Source organism: Rhodamnia argentea, chromosome 2 (assembly GCF_020921035.1).
Source record: "Rhodamnia argentea isolate NSW1041297 chromosome 2, ASM2092103v1, whole genome shotgun sequence".
NCBI classification, from domain to species: domain Eukaryota; kingdom Viridiplantae; phylum Streptophyta; class Magnoliopsida; order Myrtales; family Myrtaceae; genus Rhodamnia; species Rhodamnia argentea.
The window spans coordinates 283,206-306,520 of NC_063151.1; the positions used below are offsets into that span (position 1 = coordinate 283,206).

General features: G+C 42.4%; 3 protein-coding genes across 3 annotated transcripts; all 3 read left to right on the forward strand.

Moving 5' to 3' along the window:
- Window positions 1–46: 46 nt before the first annotated feature.
- On the forward strand, window positions 47–3,840 carry LOC115751590 (cytochrome P450 734A1-like). The gene is made up of 4 exons (XM_030689515.2): window positions 47–584; window positions 2,057–2,301; window positions 2,516–2,864; window positions 3,311–3,840. The coding sequence occupies exons 1-4, from the start codon at window positions 102–104 to the stop codon at window positions 3,728–3,730; spliced, it is 1,497 nt and encodes a 498-aa protein (XP_030545375.1). The 5' UTR covers window positions 47–101; the 3' UTR covers window positions 3,731–3,840.
- A 12,566-nt stretch (window positions 3,841–16,406) lies between these two features.
- LOC115751589 (cytochrome P450 734A1-like) lies at window positions 16,407–19,514 on the forward strand. Its single transcript, XM_030689514.2, is given in 5 exon segments — window positions 16,407–16,760; window positions 16,762–16,944; window positions 17,542–17,786; window positions 18,132–18,480; window positions 19,003–19,514. Coding segments are annotated over 5 exon segments (1,500 nt in total). The 5' UTR covers window positions 16,407–16,457; the 3' UTR covers window positions 19,423–19,514.
- A 459-nt stretch (window positions 19,515–19,973) lies between these two features.
- LOC115751633 (arabinosyltransferase RRA3) lies at window positions 19,974–22,594 on the forward strand. The gene is made up of 2 exons (XM_030689576.2): window positions 19,974–20,399; window positions 21,163–22,594. The coding sequence occupies exons 1-2, from the start codon at window positions 20,220–20,222 to the stop codon at window positions 22,276–22,278; spliced, it is 1,296 nt and encodes a 431-aa protein (XP_030545436.1). The 5' UTR covers window positions 19,974–20,219; the 3' UTR covers window positions 22,279–22,594.
- The last annotated feature ends 721 nt before the right edge of the window (window positions 22,595–23,315 follow it).

Consider the following 23,315-nt stretch of genomic DNA (forward strand, 5'->3'; position numbering starts at 1 on the left):
TTGCTTTACTCCTCCAGACCACGGTTGCCAAAGTATAATTACCTTACTCCATTCTTCTAACTTTTGAACTTCTCATTCTCCACTCCCTCCCCCCTGCAACCATGCTATGGCTTCTTGTTCCAGTCCTCTTGCTAATCCTCATCCTCACAAAATTCACCTACTCCAATCTATGGATCCCGCTAAAGCTACAGCGCCACTTTGCGAAGCAAGGCGTCTGGGGCCCTGGCTACCGTTCGATCCTCGGCAACACGGCGGAGATCAATCGCCTAGCCATGGAGGCTCAGTCGAAGTCCATGCCCTTTGACCACAGGATCCTCCACAAGGTGGCCCCTTTCTACTACCACTGGTCCCTCAAGTATGGGAAGACTTTTGTTTATTGGTTCGGATCGAGGCCCAGGTTGGGCATCTCGGATCCGGACATGATTAAGGAGGTCCTAATGAACACGGGCAGGTCATACAAACAGATCGGGTTCAACCCGCAGGCCCAATTGCTCTTTGGGCAAGGCCTTCCTGGGGTGGAAGGTGAGGAGTGGGCCGTTCACCGGCGGATCGCTAACCAGGCCTTCACTATGGAGAGAGCCAAGGTGAGTACTGGAGGTAGCATAATTTATCAAATTTTCATAGCAACATACAATGTCCTTGTGATTTATGAACATGACATCTTAGTCATGCACAATTCAAGACACTGCACAGTAATACACATTTCAAAAAAACAAACAACTGAACTATAAAGTAGAACATAGCAAGGGAATAAATCGGATTTCGGATTTACCGTGTTTGATTGGCGAGACCTAATCCACAAAGAGAGGACCACATTCCACAATAGATCGAATGACACAATAGAGATTGCAACCACACTCAAACCATTCAAACAATCTCCATATTTCCCAGCTTCCAATCACACTTAATAACCACACAATAGGTAACCCTCATAATTTCTGACAAAACAATTGTTCAATCTCATAAAAGAATTTACAAATCTCATCACATGATTTATTGGCTTGAATACCAAAAGCTCCTCTTGGATGCAAGTCATGAAGAAACCCACTTCTTATGTAGAAAAGTTTGTGATCCCACGTATGAAGTTTTTTCTAAGAAGTCTACTCAAATTAAGAAACAACTAAAACTAGAAAAGCATTTCACTAGGAAGCCTACTCAAATTTGGAATCTTACTTGAATTGAATTTCCTTCACGAGTTCAAACTCAAGAAATATTCTCAACAATCTCCGCGTTGACTCGACTTGAGTCAAGTAACAATCGCGTCGTTGGGATCTGAACTTCACCGCTACTCTTTCCACAACTTGTGATAGGTTTAACCGCCACAAAGCCAAGCCATGCTTGAAATTCTCCATGACTGTGGAGCCCATCAGGATACCAACTTTACTTTCACCTTTAACCGCTCCATATGAATTTGCACAAGTACCATAGATCAAGCAACATCCTCATTGTATCCATATCCGTGACGTGATCGAACACACATCTTGTTAAATTCAGCAACTACATGGTGTGTTTCTCCGACAATCATACTAAATTGCATTGTGTGCCATTTGCTTAAGTCACAACTCGTGCATATGGTAGATATCAGACTCTAGGACATATGCATTTGACTCTACTCGGCGAAATCTACCACCGATTCCCGTTGAAGTTCATGCAGACCACCATACTTAATTCCTCTCATTATCACCAAGGTGTCTCGAACGACCTTTATTACTCCACATTCTGAAGTATGTCGACACCCAGCTGAATTTATGGCACACAAAGAAATCAAGTTCTTTTGAAATTCTGGAACATACCACACTTTAGTTTTATGTTCTTTAAATTGCCGTATAGTTCTTGGTATTTTGGCGAAGATCAACTGTTCTTCAAATTGCCAAAGCGCATCCAAAATGTAAGGGCAGTGCGTTCTAACTGTAACCAGTTTTGTTAACAAGCAACCTGTAAGACTCGCTGGTTCCCACAAAAAAGGAAAAAGCACAGATACTCATTCAAAATATCTGAACTGTGACTGGTTTGCTTCACCACTTTTATCGCTGAACAGATCTTTCATTCTAAGTAGGGGTGGATCTTGGAGATCGTGGCGAGCACCACCAAGATGCTGGACACATGGGAGGACATACGAGGAGGAAGAGAGGAATTCGAGGTGGAGGTGCTGAAGGAGCTCCATGGGCTCTCGGCCGACATCATATCGAGGACAGCTTTCGGAAGCAGCTTTGAAGAGGGCAAGCACATATTCGCCTTGCAGGAGCAGCAGTTGCAACTCTACCTTCAAGCCTTCAAGAACATTTACATTCCTGGCTTCAGGTATGATTAAACTTGGTCCATTTCAATCAATAAACTAAAATTACCGTAATCATATTCTTATCGTATCTAAGGAATGGAACATGAGTTGCATCGTTTCTATTTGTTTGTAGACTTTACATCAGTAATTCTTGATTCTATATATTTCTAGGAAGTGTCTTTTCTCTTGCACTCCATGGAAGATTAGACGATTCGCGTGTTTTCATTCAATACACAGGTTTCTACCAACTCAGAAAAATAGGGAGAGATGGAGAATAGAGAAGGAAATCCGCCACTTGGTCCGGAAGCTGATCAAGAATAACCTGAAATCGAGAGAGAATCTGTCCAATTTTCTCGCTCTCCTAACATCATCCCACGGAGGAGAAAGGCTAGGAGTGGAGGAAGTCATAGACGAATGCAAGACATTTTACTTTGCGGGAAAAGAAACCACTGGCGCGCTCCTCACTTGGGCACTTCTCCTTTTGGCGAAGCACCAGGAATGGCAGGACAAGGCCCGGGAAGAAGTGATCCGCGTCTGTGGGAAAACAGGGCTTCCGGCTGCAGAAAATCTGAACGAGCTCAAGATTGTAAGTTAATCACTTTCCCTCACTGCTCAGATTACTACAGATAGAGACCCGTTTAGTTTTCTTCATTGTTTGTTTACCGTCTAATAAATAAAAATCATCGTTTGTCTGATGTGTGTGATGAAGAACTTCTATGTACATACAAGTAAGAAGTTTGAATTGTCTCACTTACCTATTAAGACGAAATTGTGCAAGACATGGAGACTATCTTCCAATGTTTGTGCCCTCAGGGTTAATTATACATGGGAGGCTCGGTCCCAGTTAGTTATAGAGTATACCTTGCGCTGCGGGCTAATTATTTAATCGGGGTCGATCTAATGTTCTAAGTTCACTATTTGAACGGGCTTATTGCTATCAACTGGCATTTTTCACCACTCCAATTACCTAATTTTTGAAAGTTTAGTCTGATTGAAAAATTAATATCCTTTTTTTTGAGAAAATTTAAACAGGTAACGATGGTATTGAATGAAACAATTAGATTGTACCCTCCTGCTGCGTCGGTGACGAGGAAAACCTGTAAAGATGTGCAGCTAGGGGACCTTCAGATTCCAGCGGAAACACAGATCTACTTGGCCTTCAGTGCCGTGCATCACGACCCTGAGATATGGGGCGAAGACGCAGAAGAGTTCAACCCGATGAGGTTCGCAAAGCCCCGAAAACACCTGGCCTCGTTCCTCGGTTTTGGGCTCGGCCCCAGAATCTGTGTTGGCCAGAACTTGGCCATGGTTGAGGTAAAGGTTGTTCTGGCCATGCTGGTCAGGCGATTTGCTTTCGAGGTGTCGCCATCTTATGTTCATGCTCCTATAGTTTTTGTGGCCTTGGAGCCTCAGTATGGAGCGCAACTCATCTTCAGGAGGACTCATATTTGATTCTGTTTCATATTTGTTTTTGGACTTCTCTTTGTGACATGGTCGCATGGTATGAGGGAAGACAATTTCGTGGTTTTTGGATAAAAGAAAGTTTATTTTGTGTCTCTGTAAATGATGTGCTGAAATCTGGTAGAGTCGTTCTAAGTCAAGCATGTATTTTCAAGTGTGTCTAAGTTGTGCACTTATATGGTGTCTTGTCTTATCCCCTCCTCAAGCTCTATGGGATCTTTTTCATTTTTTCTGTATAGATGCACGTGTGAGTGAGTTGTGTTAGAAAAATTTCACTTCATAAAACACAATATGATGGAGAGTAGTTAATATATCCTAATTGGCTTATAATTCATTAGTTGAAGTTTTTGAGTGAAGGTGAATCCAATTGGATATGTTGATAGGCTGGTAGGTCCAATTAGATATCTTGATAGACTCAGACTTAAAGCTCAATACTTAGCTCCCTCTTGTCGTAAATGTTGTCATGTTCTGCTTGGAAAAGTTAGTCAACAGAAACTGCTTTAATTTTTAGAACCAAACGCACCCTCCATGTCAGTTATAAACGGTTACAGCCCACTGAATTCAGGACAATATGATTCCAATCGCAGAATGGCAGGTGAAATTCATGCTCAGGTTCCTGAAGCTCGTGGGTTAGGCACTTACTGTTGCAGCAAGTGTTTTTTCTTTCTCTTAACACTCATTATAATGCACTTTGCTTCTTGCTTTCATTTATTTTTGTCTTTTGTTTTTCTCGATGCATGCAGTTGGAGGTGAAATCACTTAATAATCTCATGTTCTTACTGACATCGATAATCAGTTTGGATTTTCTTAGTTTGCATATGCTGCATTTATGACATGCAGTGCAAACATCATCTAATAGGTTGGACATCGGTGGAAGGTTGGTTGGATCATTCGACTCGTGGTTTGGATTCTAAAGCATTAGAGGGATATCATAATTTAGTTTAAGGAGGCGCTAGAAGCATAAGTTGCCTCTTGATTTATGGCAATTACTTTGCCGTCATAGTTCATTTGATTGAAACCTTCATCATTGTCACTAGGGGGGTCAACGGTGCGGTTCGGTTCGGTTTTTTGAAACAACCGAACCGAACCGAACAATTATGGTGAACGGATAAACTGAACCGAATTGCAACCCGAACCAAATAGGCATTGAACCGAACCGAACCGACTTTTCAGTTCGGTATGGTTCTGTTTTTCGATTTTCTTAATAAACGGCAATGAAAAATATGTTTTTCTTTTATACATATGCTCATGCAAAGCGCGTGCCATGTGAGTGGAGCTCCGAAGCCGGCATCACCGGCCTACCACGGAGCCGCCGCCACAAGCTCTCTGCGATGCCGACCCTCTTCCTCCCAAGGCGCTGCGTGCACCTCACGAGCCCGAACTAGATCCCTCCCCCTTGCTCTTCCGGACGCCGCACCCCTTCAAGCTCAACGCAATGTCGCTGCACAAAGCCATTTCCATTCCCTCTCCGCAAAAAACCAAACCGGAGTCAGTCAAACTCACAAGACACCCATGAATGGAAACCACCATCCGAGGACGAATTTGTCGTGAGGTTGAAGGAGCAAAGCAAAGACGAACTTGGTCGGATTCAACATTCCTAACTCGATCAATTCGAGTAAGATCAATTCCTTCAAGTGTAGGTAAAAAACAGAGCGTATTGAGCGGAGGTCCGAGAACGCCCGCGAGGCCGGACCGGAGGTGCAAGCAGAGGACGCGGAGTCAATTTACGGGGACCCAGAGAGGGCCGTCGGGTTGAGCCCATGTTGTAGGGCTACGGCAAGCGGGTGGCGATGGTGATGCTGTTGCCATGTCCGCATTTTCATGTGTAGTGGGTTCTGGTGTTCGCTCGAGGTAGAAGCACCTCATACTTGGTATTACCGAGTTTGGTTAACCGAATACCAAGCCAAACCGAGCCGAAGTATCCCGAACCGAAAAAAAGAATTATTTTTGTTTCATTATGTGAACCAGAAAATTGAACCGAACCAAAATGCATGTAATTTTCGGTTCGGTTCGATTCGATTAATGGTTTAGTTCGATTTTTCGGTTCGATTTTAACACCCCTAATTGTCACGACCTATCCCTTCCCCTCCCTAGGATCATTTAGGTTTAGAGATATTACCTATCGGTTTAGGCTCAGATTCTCCCAAATCTTATATGATGCCCTAGAAATTCACCGTTTGTAAAGTACTTGAATTCGATAAAAGGATGAATATTGGATTTCAATTGGTGTAATATTTTGGATCGTAAGGACGTAAGTGATAATTTTTGGACGTTTCTCGGAAAACCAATCAGATTAGATTAGGTTCCGATAATCTTAGTCGCCGCGAATTAGGATCAAAATCCTTGCAATTGAGCCTAATCCCGACCTAGCCTAGTCGTGAAAAGACCAAAACTACTCTCTGTCAGTCAAACCAAAAATTCGTTTAGTCTCGAATTATTGAATTCCCTCCTTGTCCTTCAATAATTCACTAAGAGACAAGAAAAATTCAAAAGTGACATGACCCTTCACTATTCATAATGTCACATCTCCACCCACCAATCGCCATCATCTTCTCTCTCCGCTCCCTTCTCACCCCCCATGCTCTCTCTCTCTCTCGCTCTCTCTCTCTCTCTCTCTCTCTCTCTCTCTGCCGCGCGTGACACCTCCTCCTTCTTCCGGTTCAGCCCAACACCGACGCCGGACTAGCCACCGTCGTGCTCTGTCCCCGCCGGTGGTCGTCCCCCTCGCTTGCAAGCTGGCGACCTCCAGCCACCACTTACCCTCGTCGCTGCCCAAGAAACCCACCGCCATGTTGCTACCTCGACTAGCCCCCACGACCTCGGAGAGCCCGTTGGTCTCCGCCCGCTACGAGTCGGCTAGAGTTGCTCGCCCTCCGCCGTGATGCCACGCCGTCAAGCCCGAGCCGACCCAAGTCCGCGAACCGCCACTAGCCACTGTCCCGAGCTCCGGCCTCCACCCGGCCGGGCCCGGTCGCTGAACCTCCAGCCGCTACCGCTAGCCACCGGATCCGACCCGAAAATGTTGAGGTGACCCCGAAACCCGACTCGAACAAGACCCTGCCCAACCCGAATAGTACCCGCCACTCGAGACTCGACCCGAAAAGTGCCCGACCCATCTTCAACCGCCTATTTTTGGTGATTTAAACCCCTAAATCCCAATTAGGACGCTAATTGTACTTATTGGTAGTTAATTAGCGTAGTTAGTAATTTAGGGTGTTTAAGTAGTTTAATTGTAGTTGGATTAGATAGAAATTGGGTTTAAGATAAATGGCCACAATTATTTAAGGTAGTCGGATTGGTTAGGTCATCTGTGACTAATTGGTGATTGGATTGGACTGATTGTTTGGGCGGTGATTACCAGTGTTTGATCGCGAGCAAACGATAGGTCAGAACCGAGCATATGATCGTTAATTGGATGAAATTGGATTAATAATTACTGTTGGGATTATTATTTGTGTTTGATTCATCCATGGTAATTGAATGTTTGATTGAAGGCTTGGTGTTGATTGTTGGTTATTGCGTGAGCGATTATGGGTGTCAGGTACCCTATATTAGATATAAAGTCTTGTGGATAATATTGTGCATTCATATGACCACGTGTAGAATTAAATTGCATGTTTAGCATGAAAATGATATTGAGTCGAGTCTTTGAGCACGTCCGTATGAGTATCCGACTAAAAGTAAAAGATAAAAATTGGTTAGTTATCGAATGTGCTTGAGTGGTCATATAATGAGGTTAAACCGTGCCAATCGTACGGGAACCCGAAATGTTCGTAACGAGCCGGTCGTACGGAACCACACGACTTGTCGGATGCACATCAATTCATGCCCGTGCCGGTCGTACGGATCACACGAATTGTCAATTCCGATCACAGCTTGTGACGGACCGATGCTCCTTTTTGGAATACTTGCATGTTATGTCGTGCTAGTCGCACCGAATACATAGTTTTCGGTTGCCGTCACCGGAAGTAAGGGACGATACCTAGTCCCGCTAGTAGACACTACCGGTCGTAGTGTTGGGGCCATACCAATCGTGCGTGCCGACCACGCCCGCTACGTGGATCACCGGTTAATAAATGGACTTCGTGTGGTGTCCTACGCACGCAAATTGATATGATGCCATGCTAGTTGTTTGTCGGATGTGACTGTTGAGTTGAGTCGAGCATTGCATTATGCATGGCTGAAAACCGGTAAGTTTGCATGTGGTTGACCTATATATATATGATGCTTTTGTGGTTACCTGGTAGGATTTTCTGAACAAATCAATGCTCTAGCCGGGTTTAGGTATTAATTCACCGAGATTATTCTCACCCTATCGTTTAATCTTTCGGGTTTCAAGTGATCGAGCCCGTGGACGTTAAGGCAAGGGCCGTTGTAGGATTTTGGGAGTAGATGAGGGTTAACCTTACCCGACCTGTATATCTTTCCGAGAGTCTTAGAGGACCGCCCCGAAGCATGGGGTTGTATAGGTTGGCCGATAGCTCTGTAAGGTTAAGGATCATCTATTCGGGTTATGAGTCGATATATCTTTTGGCTGAATGACTGTTGTGTCGGTTTCCTGCTTTACTATCCCAAGTTGTTTGTTGATCGGAGAGTTCACGTTTTCGCATGCGCCGTAAGTGAGTAAGTCGATAGTGTACCTGGGACGCTATCCTTTATGATCCGTGGCGAATTGGTAGGGATGTCACGAACTCGAGAGTCGAGGCTTGATATCTTACCTCGCGTGGTGTTGGATTTCATTTATTTATTTATTTATCATTTGACATTCTAAACCATTAAGAGCCGCCACTAGCCTTTAGGGTCGATTAGAAACCAGTCGAGATACGGGAGTATTATCTCAATTTCTACGCAAACCAGAGTATTTAGGTTCGGGGACTTATTTATGCTAATTATCTAATTAGCACCCTTTCGATACCTAACCAATTGATATTTCTAAAGTGACTATGCATTTTGTTCATTACTCGAAACTCAAACATATCTAACCATAGCTAGATGACTAGGCATGATGTTTTTTTCATTTTCATGTAATTATCTATTTAGTTCTTAGGCTAACGTAAAAAAAAAAAATGCAATTTTAGCAGAAAAGAATCCTCAAGCAATTTTAACGAGACACAAAGCGATAACCAAACAGTCAAATATTTGAAACGGCTATTTACCGACGAAAAATAAACACGTGGACCAATTGAAACGGATTGCAAACTCGAATAATCGAACATAAAACATGATTGGATACATAACGAACTAGATTGGAATGGACATCGGTCACCTTGCATTGTGAAACAACGACTAAAAAAATAATTTAGGATGAAACACAAATGAAATGAATGATTGCTTGGTTCTTTCGAATTTTTTTTTACTTTTCTTTTTTGTGTCCCTTTCATTTATATATATAACATGTTTCTAATTCTAAGTTATTTTTCCTAAAAATTTAAGCTTCTTATTAAAAGAATGCGAAACAGGAATATCAAAACCAAGGTCAGGTGTGAATCATTAAAAAGCAACATTAGACTATACAAAATGGGTTCCCTTTTTTTTTAGGCATTTACTCAAACATTTTCTACAGCACAAATCGTTTAAAACTATCTTACGGAGTGCTTTTCATGGCTGCATATGTCGAACCTCGGGAAGCGCAAACAGCAAACTCAAATACGGACGCAAACTGCTATATACACAGAATGATTCGAGCTAGGTGGCCGCAGCTAGATGAAATGAAATCACGGTAAAAATCCACCCCCGTCGTGGTGAGTTTGACATGTTTTAAGAGCACGGGGATTACACCCAGGCAAGTGCACAGGTTCATTGACTTAATTCAAGTCGGAAAAATCTTTCACGTGTGTGTCACGAGGAAAAGTGCTCCATCCAAACGAAACTAGATAGCATTTAGTTTCCAGCGCATCGATCGGTTCAGGGGATGATTATCCACACATGTAGAAAAGGCATTGCGAAGCAGGATATATGGGAGACTCCTACTGATAGACCGCGTGACTTCTAATCAGCACACTTTGCAGCAGCAAAAGCCACAAATAACCAAAAATCAAACCATGACCAAGAGAAACAACACAATACATGGTCTTAACATGGCATGAACGGATTCTACATTACTTGAACTACAATGTCAATTGATTTTGAGTTCGCCGAACCGAGGAAACCAAGGGTCTCAGCCCGGCGAACCTGAGTAATTGAAAAAGAAAGACCAAACTCCATGGCAGATAACTTACCTATTGAAAGTTGGAATGACAGCAAACAGTGATGAACTCGGTGTCAAAAACAGAGGGAGCCTTCCTTGTCCTCAGGTATGTTCAGACCTCACTCATTCTCATCTTTTTTACTATCCTCTCTGTTTTTTTGTTCTTTCCCTTATTTTTCCGAGCGAGAGCGATGAGAGAACCCACAACAACCCCCCCACCCGCGCTCTTCACGTTCTGTCTCCTGCTTTGTTTTATATCCTCTTCCAGTTAACAGCGTTTTTTTTTGTTCTTATCCCTTCTGGAATCAGTCTCCCCTGCACCGCAAAAGCCAACGCCCTCCAAATCCTTTGCTCCTGTGTCTCTTTGGCCGAAATACCCTGCTGCTCGTTCTCTGCAGATTCATCCTGAACAGCTGCCCAAAACTAGCCTCTAAGGGTGCGCATGCTAACACTTTTAGAAGTGAATTTCTGCTCCAAAAGTACTTCTGGAGCAAAAATTCATTTGGTAATGTAACTTCTGAAGTAAAAATTCGTTTGGTAAAAATTTTTACTTCTGAAAGAAATTTCCGCTTTTGAAGTGAATTTCCACTTCCGAAGTTATTTTTCCCTCAATTTTAGAAGTTAAAAAAAATAATTTCTCCAACTTAAGAAGTACTTTTGACTCACCCTCTTTTTATTCTGCCCTCACCCTCTTTTCTAGCATACCACATCCGCCAACCTCCGCCGGCCGCCGCCCATCGCCAACCTCCATCGACCGTTGCCCACGACCACCGCCAACCACCGACCATTGCCTGCCCCCACTCACCTCGGACCTTCGCCGGCCGCCACCTGCCGACCTTCCCCGGTAGCCAACCACCACCGACCTTCGCCGGCCACCGCCCATCGCCGCGTGTGACCGCCGACCTTCGCCGCCGCCACCGCCAATTGTCAACCATCGCCCATTGCCAACCTTTGTCGATTGCGATCACCGCTAACCACTAATCTTTGCCGGCCTTGATCGCCCATCGACCACCTCACCGGCCGCCGCCACCAACTCGCCGTCTCTGACAGTCAAAATAAAAAATAAATAATATTTTAATAATAAAAATTATTTTTAAAGAAATTAAAAGTTCAAACATGAAGTAGAAATTTTTCGGCCGTCGATAATGATTTTTCATTGAATATTTTGTGTTAATAATGTTTCAGAAGTAGAAATTTTCAATAGTTACCAAATGAATTTCTACGATCAAAAATAACTTCTAGAGTATAAATAGAAAAATTAACTTCTGCTTTTGAGAAGAAGTAAAAAAATTAACTTCTGACTAGAAATTGATTTCTGAAGTAGAAGTGTCACCATGCGCGCCCTAAGAGTCACCCACATCAGCTCCAGCTTGCTACTTGCGTTTGATCATCATTCTCCTGCTCCAAGTCCCATCCGCCTCTCTCGATAGCCAATCTTTTAGCTCGCAGCTTCTTGGGAACAAGCTGAACTCCCTGCAACTTGCCTTTGCAACTTGCTTCTTATCCTCTACTGCAATTATTTCTGCTATAACATTATCCTCCGCTGCAAATATTTCTGCTGTAGATATTAGTCTCTGCTGCAAATTCCTTTTGTAGCTATCTTACTTCTCTCTCTGGCGGTGGGCTTGTCTCCTTCTGCATTCGTCTCACTCGGTGAACCCAAGCAGAAATTAAAAAAGAAAAAAAGAAGAAGAAAGTAAAAGGACAGGAGCAAGCGATCATAAGCAAAAGAAAAACGAGAGGAAAGCCTATGCTGGGGCCGTCTATGCGGGTCTGGTTTGACCTGGCACCGATCCGACGTTCTTGTTTTCTCGTAAAAATGACCTCAATGAAACACGTGTGTGTATATATATAAGAAACAGAAGAGAGAAAGAGAAAAACGTAGCTGCATATTTTGGCCTATTCTATTTTACGGAAAAAAAAAATAAAGTACGAGGCCGACAAAATTATGTGTCAACGATCATTTAGTTAAAACTCAGAAAAATGAGAAAATTGTCAAAAAAGTCTTAAATCTTTTAAGTTTGTTGATTCAGTTTTTAAACCTTTTTATCATTTACTGATTCAGTTCTTTTCGCCAGAAATCGCTGACGTAGACGTCGCCCGTCCAACGTGGTACCGTCGGCGTTGACGTGGATAATATTTAATAATTTTGTCACTTTTTTAAATTTTTTAATCCTTTTGGGTTTAGAAGGCGACAAGGGTCGGCCCTTGGGCGAGGACCGTGACGTCCTCACCCCGCCGGCCTCTAAAGTGAGAAATAAAAATAAAGGAAAAAAATATAAAAAAATCAAAATTTTTGTTAAGATTGTTACAGAATTATTAAAAATTGTCCACGTTAGCGCCAGCAGTGCCACGTAGAGCGACCATCATCCACGTCGGTGATTTGTGACCAATAGGAGTGAATTGACAAAATGTGAAATGGTTCATAACTTAATCTGAAAATTTAAAAGGAGTAGGATGTTGGCAAAAATGTGAAAAATTTAGGACTTTTTTGACAATTTTTCTCAAGAAAATAATAGCCAAAAGTGTCACAACTTTCATGTGGCGCTCACTTTGGTACCATAATTTTTCAATTTGTCATTTAGGTACCACAACTTTTAAAAAATGATCATTAAATGTTGTCAATAATTTCCCTTTTCGAAAATCTGACATGGCATTAATTTAATATAAATCGTCCAACGTGGCTCGCGGGGAAATGAAGTCAGCAAAAGTGTGTTGAAACGATGTTATTTTGGCCCTTTTTTCCCTAAATTAATTTGAAGATGAAACCCTAACTTGAATGTGTCTACTCATTATGCTTGACCTTAAGCTGATTGGTTTATGTTCTTCTTTCGTACATCATGAAACTTGCCACGCTTCTCACTAGATCGAAGGTTTCAATAAAAATATCTCACATTGCTTGACAATGGGGTTCTATATACTATTTACATGCATGCAATCTTTTTTCATCTATCACATTAAGTTTTTGAGTTGGACTTTTTAAAATAGTATCAGAGCCAAGTTCTACCCCTTCCGAGAGAATCCAATGCTCTAATAGACATGTGGTCAAATTCCACATCTCTACTCCATTAACTTAAGCTTTTGAATTAAACTTTCTAATCGTTTTAATGAACATCTAAATTTAAAGTGAATTTTCCCGAGATACATCTATTCAATTAAATTCTAGATGTACTGCGAATGTAGAATGTGACAAAACAGGATAGACTAAGTTCACTTATTAGAAGATGCTCTTTGTTGCTCTCGTGTATGTTAGCAAAGAAACCTTCTCTTTTTACAGAAAAAAAAAAAATTTACTCCGTTCCCATGTCATTATCATGCGTAGTTCAATCCTTTTATCAATCGATAATGCGAGACTCAAGACTGTAATTCCGGAACATAATACTTCCTATATATAGAAATGTCCTTTTCTTTTTGGCCAGCATTATAAGATCTTGTTAAAAAAAGGTTTTAATTTTTAGGGGTGTAATCGACTTGAATCGGGTCATTACATCCTAAATTCGACTCGTATATTGATAACCAAAACTTGAGTTGGGCTCGATCAAATGTCGCAATTTAAACTCCAACTTGACTCAACTAAAAATCCAAAAAATATTTGAATTTGACTGGACTGTAACAAAGTCGAGCTTAATATTGGCGAACTCAAGCTCAACTCCGTAAGACACACGAGTAATTTGAGCTCCACTATATAACCCAAAAATAGGTGAGTTGATTTCGAGTACTCATCTAGCCAATTGATTAGACATTGCTTGTTCTATATTTCGTCTCAAAACCATGAAACTATTTGGCCTCCAAGTTTAACCTTTCCTCTGCTTGAAGATGCACAACTAAACATTATCTTAATCCTTATTCTTCAACTCCTCCTTTGTTGGAAATTAAACCAAATTAATGAATGCTAGACTATTGATCGACTTCCAACGTATCGACTTAATGTCAATTCAATGAATGTGGTGTCGATTGTGAATGAATGGTGGACTTCCAAGATGCATGCACGAATCAAGACTTGTTTTTTTAGAATTATTATTATTTGAGTCTTTCAAGAGTCTGTTCTTATTCCAATGTGTAATAAATGCTATGTATGTACATGCATCTGTTCATGTAACTAGAGTATATCAAGAGTCGTGTTTCAAACCTATAAATAGATGTGTCTTATAACCATTTTAGCATGGGTGAATCGATTGTGAATACAGAATATTGAAAAGCCATCTTCGGTCTCCTCCGCCTCTGTAAGTAAAGTTGAGTTGTGAGTGTTTGCTGAGAGCCTACATTCGATTATCCCATCAAATTGGTATCGGAACTTACGGTTCATGATCATGGCCTCAACAAGTAATTAGCTTCCTTTTCAATATCCAAGCCTCACCAAAGAAAACTATGGTAAATGGGCTTCTAAAATGAAAGCCATACTCGGTGCCCATGGTGTATGGGATCTTGTCAATACCGGCTATGATGAGCCGGATGAAGAAGTGGTGTTGAATCGGACTCAAAGGAATACTTTGGAGAAGACTTGAACGAAAGATCAACTCACGTTATCGATCATCTATCAAGCCTTAGATGATTCTATGTTCGAGAAAGTCTCGAATGCTACTACGTCTAAGGAGGCATGGGAGATCCTTCAAACCACACACCAAGGTGTGGAGAAAGTGAAGAAGATTCGCTTTCAAACTTTGAGAGGTGAGTTCGAGGTAATCCGTATGAAAGAATCTGAGTCAATTTCTAATTATTTCACAAGAACTTTAGCGATTGTGAATCATATGAAAAGGAATGGCGAAGACATTCCTGATGTTCATGTTGTTGAAAAAATTCTGCAGTCTTTAGATAAGAAATTTAACCACATTGTTGTCGCTATCAAGTAGTCTAAAGATCTCGATACCATGATGATCAATGAACTTCTGGGATCTTTGCAAGCTCATGAAGAAAAACTCAAAAGAAACAAATCTGAGCTAGTAGAGGAAGTACTCCAAACTCGGTTGACTATCCGAGATGACAAAAGCCAAGGAAGAGACCCTATGGAAACTCGATGGGTCAATCAAGATCCCGATCGAGGTCGCGGTCGAGGCCGTTTCCAAGGAAGAGGCCATGGACGAAGCGGTAGAGATGTCACCCGAAGCAATGGGTGTTACCGGAATCAAAGAAGTGCTCGTGGAAGAGGAAGGAACACAAATGGCCGGTATGATAAATCAAAAATTCGATGTTATAATTGTAATAAAGTTGGTCATTATGCTTCTAAGTGTTGGCGAAAAGAAAGTACTGATGCGGACGAAAAGGAGAACTGGGTGAATGATGCAGATCAAGTTCTTTTATTGGCATTTAAAGAAAATGCAGATGAGAAGAATGATGCGTGGTACTTAGACACTAGAGCAAGCAACCACATGTGTGGCCGAAAGGAGATGTTTGCCTAATTGAATGAGACGGTCAAAGGAAAAGTCTCATTCGATGATAATTCCTATATTCTTATCAAAGGGAAAGGTACGATTCTGATTCATCTAAAGGATGGGGTACGTCAATTTATTTCTAACGTGTATTATGCAACAAAATGTCAAACAATATTTTGAGCCTGGGACAGCTTCTAGAGAAAGGCTACACTGTCCACATGAAAAATCTTAGCCTTGTTTTGAGAGATTGCAATAATAAATTAATTGCGAATGTGAAGATGTTGAAGAACATGATGTTCACTCTCAACATAAAAAAATGAAATGTCTAGATGCCTTCAAGCATGTGTAGATGATCCTTCATGGTTGTGGCACTTGAGGTTCGGACATCTCAACTTCGGTGGTCTCAAGTTGTTATCTCACAAGAAGATGGTGTATGGTTTATCAAATGTTGATCGTCTCGATCAATTATGTGAAGGGTGTGTAATCGGTAAGTAGTCTCGAACAAGCTTTCCGAAGGAATCAACTTACTGAACAAAGTAAGTTGATCGAAATTTGAGTTGACCCGACTTGAGTCGGGTCATTACATGCTAAGCTCGACTCGACTCGACTCGAATCGTATGTCGCTAATCGAAATTTGAGTTGACCTCGATCACCTATCACTACTCAAACTCGATTTGACTCAAATAAAAATTCAAAATACTCAAATTTGAGTGGACTATAAGAGAGGCGAGCTTAATATTAGCGAACTCAAGCTCGATCTAGTAAGATACTCGAGTAGCTTGAGCTCCACCAGAAAACTCGAAAATAGGCGGGTCGATTTTCAGTACAAGCCAGCCACTTGCATTGAAAATCTTAAGCTTTCTTGAAACGAGTGTTTAACGAGTGATTAAACAAAGAAATTTTGTCCATTACAAAGCATGTATTTCTGTTGTAATGCACAATCAATGTAAATGCAGGTATTACTTTATTAGGTTTAAAAAGCGGCCTGCAGGACCCAATATATTATCTATATTTCGTCTGAAAACCATGAAATTATTTGGAAAAGCATGACACCAAGTTTGAACTTTCCGCTGTTTGAAGATGCACAACTAATCGTTATCTCACGACTTCCTCAGTCTCCGCTCTCTCTCTCTCTCTCTCTCGATCTCGATCTCGATCGACTATGCTATCGCTTCTTGTTCCAGTCCTCTTGCTAATCCTCATCCTCCTCTCAAAATTCACATACTCCTATCTATGGATCCCACTAAAGCTACAGCGCCACTTCACGGAGCAAGGCCTCCGGGGCCCCGGCTACCGTCTGATCCTCGGCAACACGGCGGAGATCAAGCGCCTGTTCGCAGAGGCTCAGTCGAAGTCCATGCCCTTTGACCACAGGATCCTCCGCAGGGCGGCTCCTTTCTACCACCACTGGTCCGTCGAGTATGGGAAGACTTTTGTTTACTGGTTCGGCTCGAGGCCGAGGTTGGGCAATCTCAGATCCGGACATGATCAAGGAGGTCCTGATGAACACGGGCGGGTCGTACGGAAGGATCGGGTTCAACCCGCAGGCCAGGGTGCTGTTCGGGCAAGGCCTTGTTGGGCTGGTGGGCGAGAAGTGGGCCGTTCACCGGCGGATCGCCAACCAAGCCTTCACTATGGAGAGAGTCAAGGTGAGTGATGGAGGCTGTGTAAATTGTCCAACTGTCATGCCATTACATATCATGTCATCATTGGACGCGATTTAGGAACATAACATCTTAGCCCTGCACAATACATAACACTGCACAGTAATATGAACAAAAACGAAAGCTTTAAAACTAACATTCTAACTTTGACGGTTGAAGTTTTTGAAAAAAGCCATTATGCCTTTTGGGGTAAAAGAGGTAATGATGCAAACGCAATCTAAAAAAATTTGTTGTAAACGGCTGTAAGCAAGCAAAACAGAAGCTCTGACAAAGAAAAAGAAGAAGAAGAAGAAAACAAAACAGGAGCAACTTGTATGTTCCTCAAATTGTCGTACCGTTCTTGGCAATTGGGCGAAGACCAACTGGTCGTTAAATTGCCTAGGAGAGCATCCACACCGTAAGGACCCATGCATTCTAACGGTAACCGGTTGTATTATAAAAGAATTTGTAACACTTGCTGCTTCCCATAAAAAAGAAAAGGGACAAATTTGCATTGAAAATCATCGCACTGTGAGTGGTTTTGTCCACCACGTCGATCGCTAAACGGACTTCACACAATGCCTTTTTGTTCATTCTGAGTAGGGTTGGATCCTGGAGATCGTGGCGAGTACGGCCAATATGCTGGAGATGTGGGAGGAGGTACGAGGAGGAAGAGAGGAATTCGAGGTGGAGGTGCTGAAGGAGCTCCACGGACTCTCGGCAGACATCATCTCAAGGACTGCTTTTGGAAGCAGCTTCGAAGAGGGCAAGCGCATATTCGCCTTGCAGGAGCAGCAGATGCACCTCTTCTCTCAAGCCATCCGAAGCATCTACATTCCTGGCTTTAGGTCTAATGAACTTGCTCCATTTCAATCAGTTACAATGCTACTGTAGTCACATTCTTAGTTCTTATATATTTGCATATGGTATCCAAAAATGGAACCTATGTCACATCATTTCTGCTAGTTTGTAGACTTTGCAGTGAAACAAGCGTTGCCTCTCATGGTTGATAGTTAGTTGATCAGTAATTCGTGATTTTCGGAAAAAGACACGACCTCATGATGTGTCTTTCCTTAACCACAAATCCTTACTTCTCTGCTTTTAGAGCTTGTCCTGGTCAATCTCTCTTGCTCTGCTTGGAATCTTCATATCCATGGAAGATCAGACAATCACATGTTTCATTCAAAACACAGGTTCCTGCCAACTCAAAAGAATAGGGAGAGATGGAGACTGGAGAAGGAAACACGGGACTCGATCCGGAAGCTGATCCAGAACAACTCAAAATCAAGAGAGAATTCGTCCAATCTCCTGGCTCTCCTAACATCCTCGTACGAAGAAGAGAGATTAGGAGTGGAGGAAGTCATAGACGAATGTAAGACTTTTTACTTTGCGGGAAAAGAAACGACTGGCACACTCCTCACTTGGGCGCTTCTCCTTCTGGCGAAGCACCAGGAGTGGCAGGACAAGGCCCGGGAAGAAGTGATCCGTGTTTGCGGGAAAACCGGGCTTCCAGCTGCAGAGAATCTGAACGAGCTCAAGATCGTAAGTTATTCCTCACTAGTCACATTACTACAAATAGAGTGAAATCGTCGGTTGGGCTAGCTTCTCAAATGAAAAGAATTTAAGGTTTGAAACTCCATCATCGAATCCCCAGGACATTACGAGGATGAGATGGTGGTAACTTGATAGTCTAATGTGTGAGATGAACAACTCCTGCACATATGCAAGTGAGATGCTTAAGTTCTCACTTACCTATTAAGAAGAAATTGGGCATGAGTCATGACATTATCATGCCCATTATATTAAGACTACGCCGCAGTTAATTATAAATAAACTGCCTAGATGGCTCATTCTATAAGCAGGATCACTCTAATGCTTTAAATGCACTATATGAACAGTCTCACAGCTATCACTTGACATTCTGCTCGCTATATTTCCTTAACGAGCTATTTCACCACTCTATCGGCCTAGTTTTTGAAAGTTTAGTCTGATTCAGAAATCCACATTTTGGGGATAGTAAAACTTACATATTCCCTCTGTCCTGTTTTGAGAAAATTTGTACAGGTAACAGTGGTATTGAATGAAACACTCCGACTGTACCCTCCTGTTGTGATGATAATGAGGAAAACCTGTAAAGATGTGAAGCTAGGAGACCTTCAAATTCCGGCAGAGACACAGCTCTACTTGGCCACAACTGCTGTACATCACGACCCTGAGATATGGGGCGAAGACGCGGATGAGTTCAACCCGGCAAGATTCACAAAGGCCAGAAAGCACCTGGCCTCGTTCGTCCCATTCGGGCTTGGCCCCAGAATCTGTGTGGGCCAGACCTTGGCCATGGCTGAGGCCAAGGTTGCTCTGGCCATGGTGGTCAAGCGATTTGCTTTCGAGGTGTCGCCGTCTTACGTTCATGCTCCCATGCTTTTTGTGACCTTGCAGCCTCAGTATGGAGCACAGATCATCTTCAGGAGGACTAATGTTTGATTCTTGTTCTTGTCCTTCCTTTTTGTTTCTGGGACTTCTGTTTGCAACATAGTCACATAGAATAAGGGAGGACAGTCCTTCCAGTCTTTGGATAAAAGGCACTTTGTTTTCTGTCTGTATTATAAAGTAAACATGTGACATCTTGAACTTAACTTAAAGCCCGCTTTGATCCATCTCATATCGAAAACACATTAAAACTTTGAAATTTCAAAGCAAAGCTTATAGTTACGTTAAAAGGCATCTTCGTGAGTTCATTTTTAGTTTTATATATATATATCGCTCTCTCCCTATTGGGTGCATAGTTCGATTAATTCTCTTCGGCTCCGGTGACTCGCCACCTTCCTCTTTGGACCGAGTCGTAAAAAAAAAAAAAAAAAAAAATACTCAAGACCTAATCAGAGTACATTACATGAATTGACAATTGACCAACTAATGTTGCAGATCAGCCTTAACGCACCTAAAGATAAAGCAATGCCGAGTTTGAAAGTGCAAAGTCAAACAAGCCACGTCATCAGCCTATAGAGCTAGAACTAGATTGCTGACCCCCGACTATAGCCACCTTCTTAAGATTCGTCCCTCTCATTTCAAGCTCACGCCAAGTCTCGGAGAGAGAGAGAGAGAGAGAGAGAGGAGGGAAGGGAAGGACCAAGGTCGCCACGATTCGATTTCGCCTCTCTGTATGAACCCAATTTCGAGCTTCACGTAATCCGCAGTTGCGGAATCTCATGCTGTGAAGAGAAGCTGAATCGTTGTCTGGTCTGAGCGCGCGAACCCCACAGCCCCGAGGGAGGTCAACTATGGCGGTTCGCAGGGACGGGTCGCTGATGCGGGACAAAGGTCAACCGTCTCGCGGATCTCGAATCGCCGCGGCCATCGCCGTCGGGGTTCTGCTCGGCTGCGTGCTCGCTTTCTTGTATCCTCACGGGCTCTTCGGCGCCGCTTCTCGCGCCCGAATCGCTTCGATATCGGATCTCCAGGTAGGGATTCATTTCGGCATGAACAATGCATTCTCGCTCGCTCTTTTGCAGTGTCTATTCGTTTTGGATTTGGAACGTAGGCATGTGGTTTTCTTTGAAAATGCTGCGGATTGGCGGAGTTCACTTGTTTTGCTTCGTGTGGTTGACTCTGGGTTTGGGACTTGCTATCGTCGGTGTGGTTATGCGTTCCTTCTTTCTATCGAAGGATTGGTTATGCTCATGATTGCTTCTGGAGTGTAGTTGCTTGATTTAAGTGAAACGAAGCTAAATTATTTAAGTTAGCGTCTCCCGAGTTGTCACATGGGTCGGCGTCGCATTAAGTTGAAATGCTCTGCAATTTTTCTTCCTTTGGAAGAATTGTAATGACAAATGGCTAATATCACGCATTTATTCCACAGCATCCTTCAATTGATTTTGCAACTGATTCTCCAAGCATCAATTATATCGATAGAGAGAAGTCACTGCTTTGAAAATTGCAAACTAGTTCCCAAAGGATGATAATGAATTCTTGTATATATTTGTTCTAATTGATGTTCCATGATTCTAGTTGGTCATCCTCAATCCTTCTCATATACATTGCTCAATGGATTCAAGTGCGTCTTATTGTGCGATGTGCTTGCCCTCAGTGATTTGGTCAAATTGTTTCAACCCACAGATCAACCTTTGCCTTCGTGCACGATTTTATTATTTTTTATCTATCATGTGATTATAGGGACTTCTTTTGCTTCCTTCTCACAGTTCAGAAAATTGTTCTTTTGGGCAGTCTGGGTCATCCTCAGGTGAATTGCCGGAGAGGTTCAACTTGATGAAATCTGACATTGCGTCGTTATCTGAGAAGAATGTGGCACTCAAGAACCAGATCAGGGTATTGAATGAGAGGCTCAGATCAGCAGAACAAGGAAAAGATCATGCACATAATCAGTTCTCAGCATTGGGCGATCAGCACAAAGCCGGACCATTTGGAACAGTCAAGGGCTTGAGGACCAATCCAACTGTCATGCCTGATGAATCGGTGAATCCCAGATTAGCCAAGCTGTTGGATGAAGTTGCCATAGGAAAAGAGCTTATCGTGGCGCTTGCTAATTCCAATGTGAGAGAAATGTTGGAGGTCTGGTTCACCAGCATTAAAAGAGTTGGTATACCTAACTACCTAGTTGTAGCGTTAGACGATGAGATTGAAAATTTCTGCAAGGTAAATGATGTTCCCGTGTACAAGAGGGACCCCGATCAAGACATTGATGCAGTTGGGAAGAGTGGAGGCAACCATGCTGTCTCTGGTTTGAAATTCCGTATTCTGAGGGAGTTTCTGCAGCTGGGTTACAGTGTCTTGCTCTCAGATGTCGATATTGTCTACTTACAAAATCCTTTTGATTATCTTTATCGGGATTCTGATGTTGAATCCATGAGTGACGGTCACAATAACTATACAGCTTACGGATATAATGATGTTTTCGATGAACCTGCCATGGGTTGGGCTCGATATGCACATACTATGAGAATATGGGTTTACAACTCTGGTTTCTTCTACATGAGACCCACCATTCCTTCAATTGAGCTTTTGGACCGTGTGGCAGGTAGGCTTTCCAGGGAGAATGCATGGGACCAAGCAGTTTTCAACGAGGAGCTCTTTTTCCCGTCGCATCCTGGGTATGATGGTCTTCATGCTGCAAAAAGAACTATGGACTTCTACCTTTTCATGAACAGTAAGGTGCTCTTTAAGATGGTGAGAAAAAATGCCAAACTGAGTAAGTTGAAGCCCGTCATTGTCCATGTTAATTATCACCCTGATAAACTTCCTCGAATGAAAGCAATTGTTGAGTTCTACACCAATGGTAAGAAGGATGCACTGCAACCTTTCCCCGATGGTTCTGAATGGTAGGAAGACAAGGGGATCTGGTCCTTGTCTAACTTCCAAACTCGACTCGGCTTTCCTGTTCCTAGCTTTTGATATACTGGATAAATGTGGGTGATCCGATGCCCTTTCTAAAGCAACGTGAAATGTCTCTGTAACTTTATCCATTTTGTTTCAATGAATTCGTTTCAAAGTAGCCGTATGACTTTCATTCTCAATTTATTTGAGTCGCAGAGTGTCTGCTCAAAAGACTTTCCAAGACACTCTCTCAAGAATGTTTATCTATGCCTGAATCCCTCCTCTGTATTTGTAATGTTAATGGCAGTTCATTTTGGAACTCTGATTCTGCCTGTCCAGATGCAAGGCTTCAAGCATGGCTAGATCATTTCGTGCATTGAATGTTATCTGGCGAACCTGTACATTTTTGTGGGCTGAAGGTGGGTCTTTTTGTCTGGTCTAATGGTAAGCAGACAGTTGGGCCTGAACTACCGCTTCAATCAGAAATTTTTGTTTACGGCAGTAGGAAGTTACTCTTTGCGTCCGTGAATTCATAGCCACACTGGTATAATATGTGATGGAGATCGATATTGCTCGGCGGAGAACCAGTATCAGGATTGAGGACCAACTTGAGAGAGTTTTGACTTCTTTCTGTTAGATATAGTTAACTAATATCTTCTAACATGTGAGGTGGCGACTCTGTCTATTTTTGTTAAAACAATATCATGTTGCCCACGCACCGCACCAGATGGTCCACTACTAATACTTAAAGCAGAACATACTTACCGGTCCACAGCCACTTCATCTTTAGGCAACCAATCAGATCAGATAATGATTGTTCCATTCAATTCAGCTTCTCTATCTAGAAATCATTGAAGGTAGTGCAAGAGCCAAACATTTCCGGCTAGAACAGAAGCTTCATTAAGAGTTCAAATTAAGATGGTTTCTTTGTATTTATGTCGCCCTTGTTTAAAATTACTAAACCAGAACTTGCCCTGTGACTCAATCTTAGCGAGTTTTTCCTGTAGAGCAATTTCTTAGATTGTGATAAATTGATTGATACCAGA

Excerpts from the sequence above, each read along its gene's own strand:
- LOC115751590 (XM_030689515.2), top strand. The coding sequence starts at position 102 with ATGCTATGGCTTCTTGTTCCAGTCCTCTTGCTAATCCTCATCCTCACA. Across the intron at positions 585-2,056 it reads TCACTATGGAGAGAGCCAAG|GGGTGGATCTTGGAGATCGT; the intron begins GTGAGTACTGGA and ends CATTCTAAGTAG. Across the intron at positions 2,302-2,515 it reads ATTTACATTCCTGGCTTCAG|GTTTCTACCAACTCAGAAAA; the intron begins GTATGATTAAAC and ends TTCAATACACAG.
- LOC115751633 (XM_030689576.2), top strand. The coding sequence starts at position 20,220 with ATGGCGGTTCGCAGGGACGGGTCGCTGATGCGGGACAAAGGTCAACCG. Across the intron at positions 20,400-21,162 it reads CTTCGATATCGGATCTCCAG|TCTGGGTCATCCTCAGGTGA; the intron begins GTAGGGATTCAT and ends TCTTTTGGGCAG.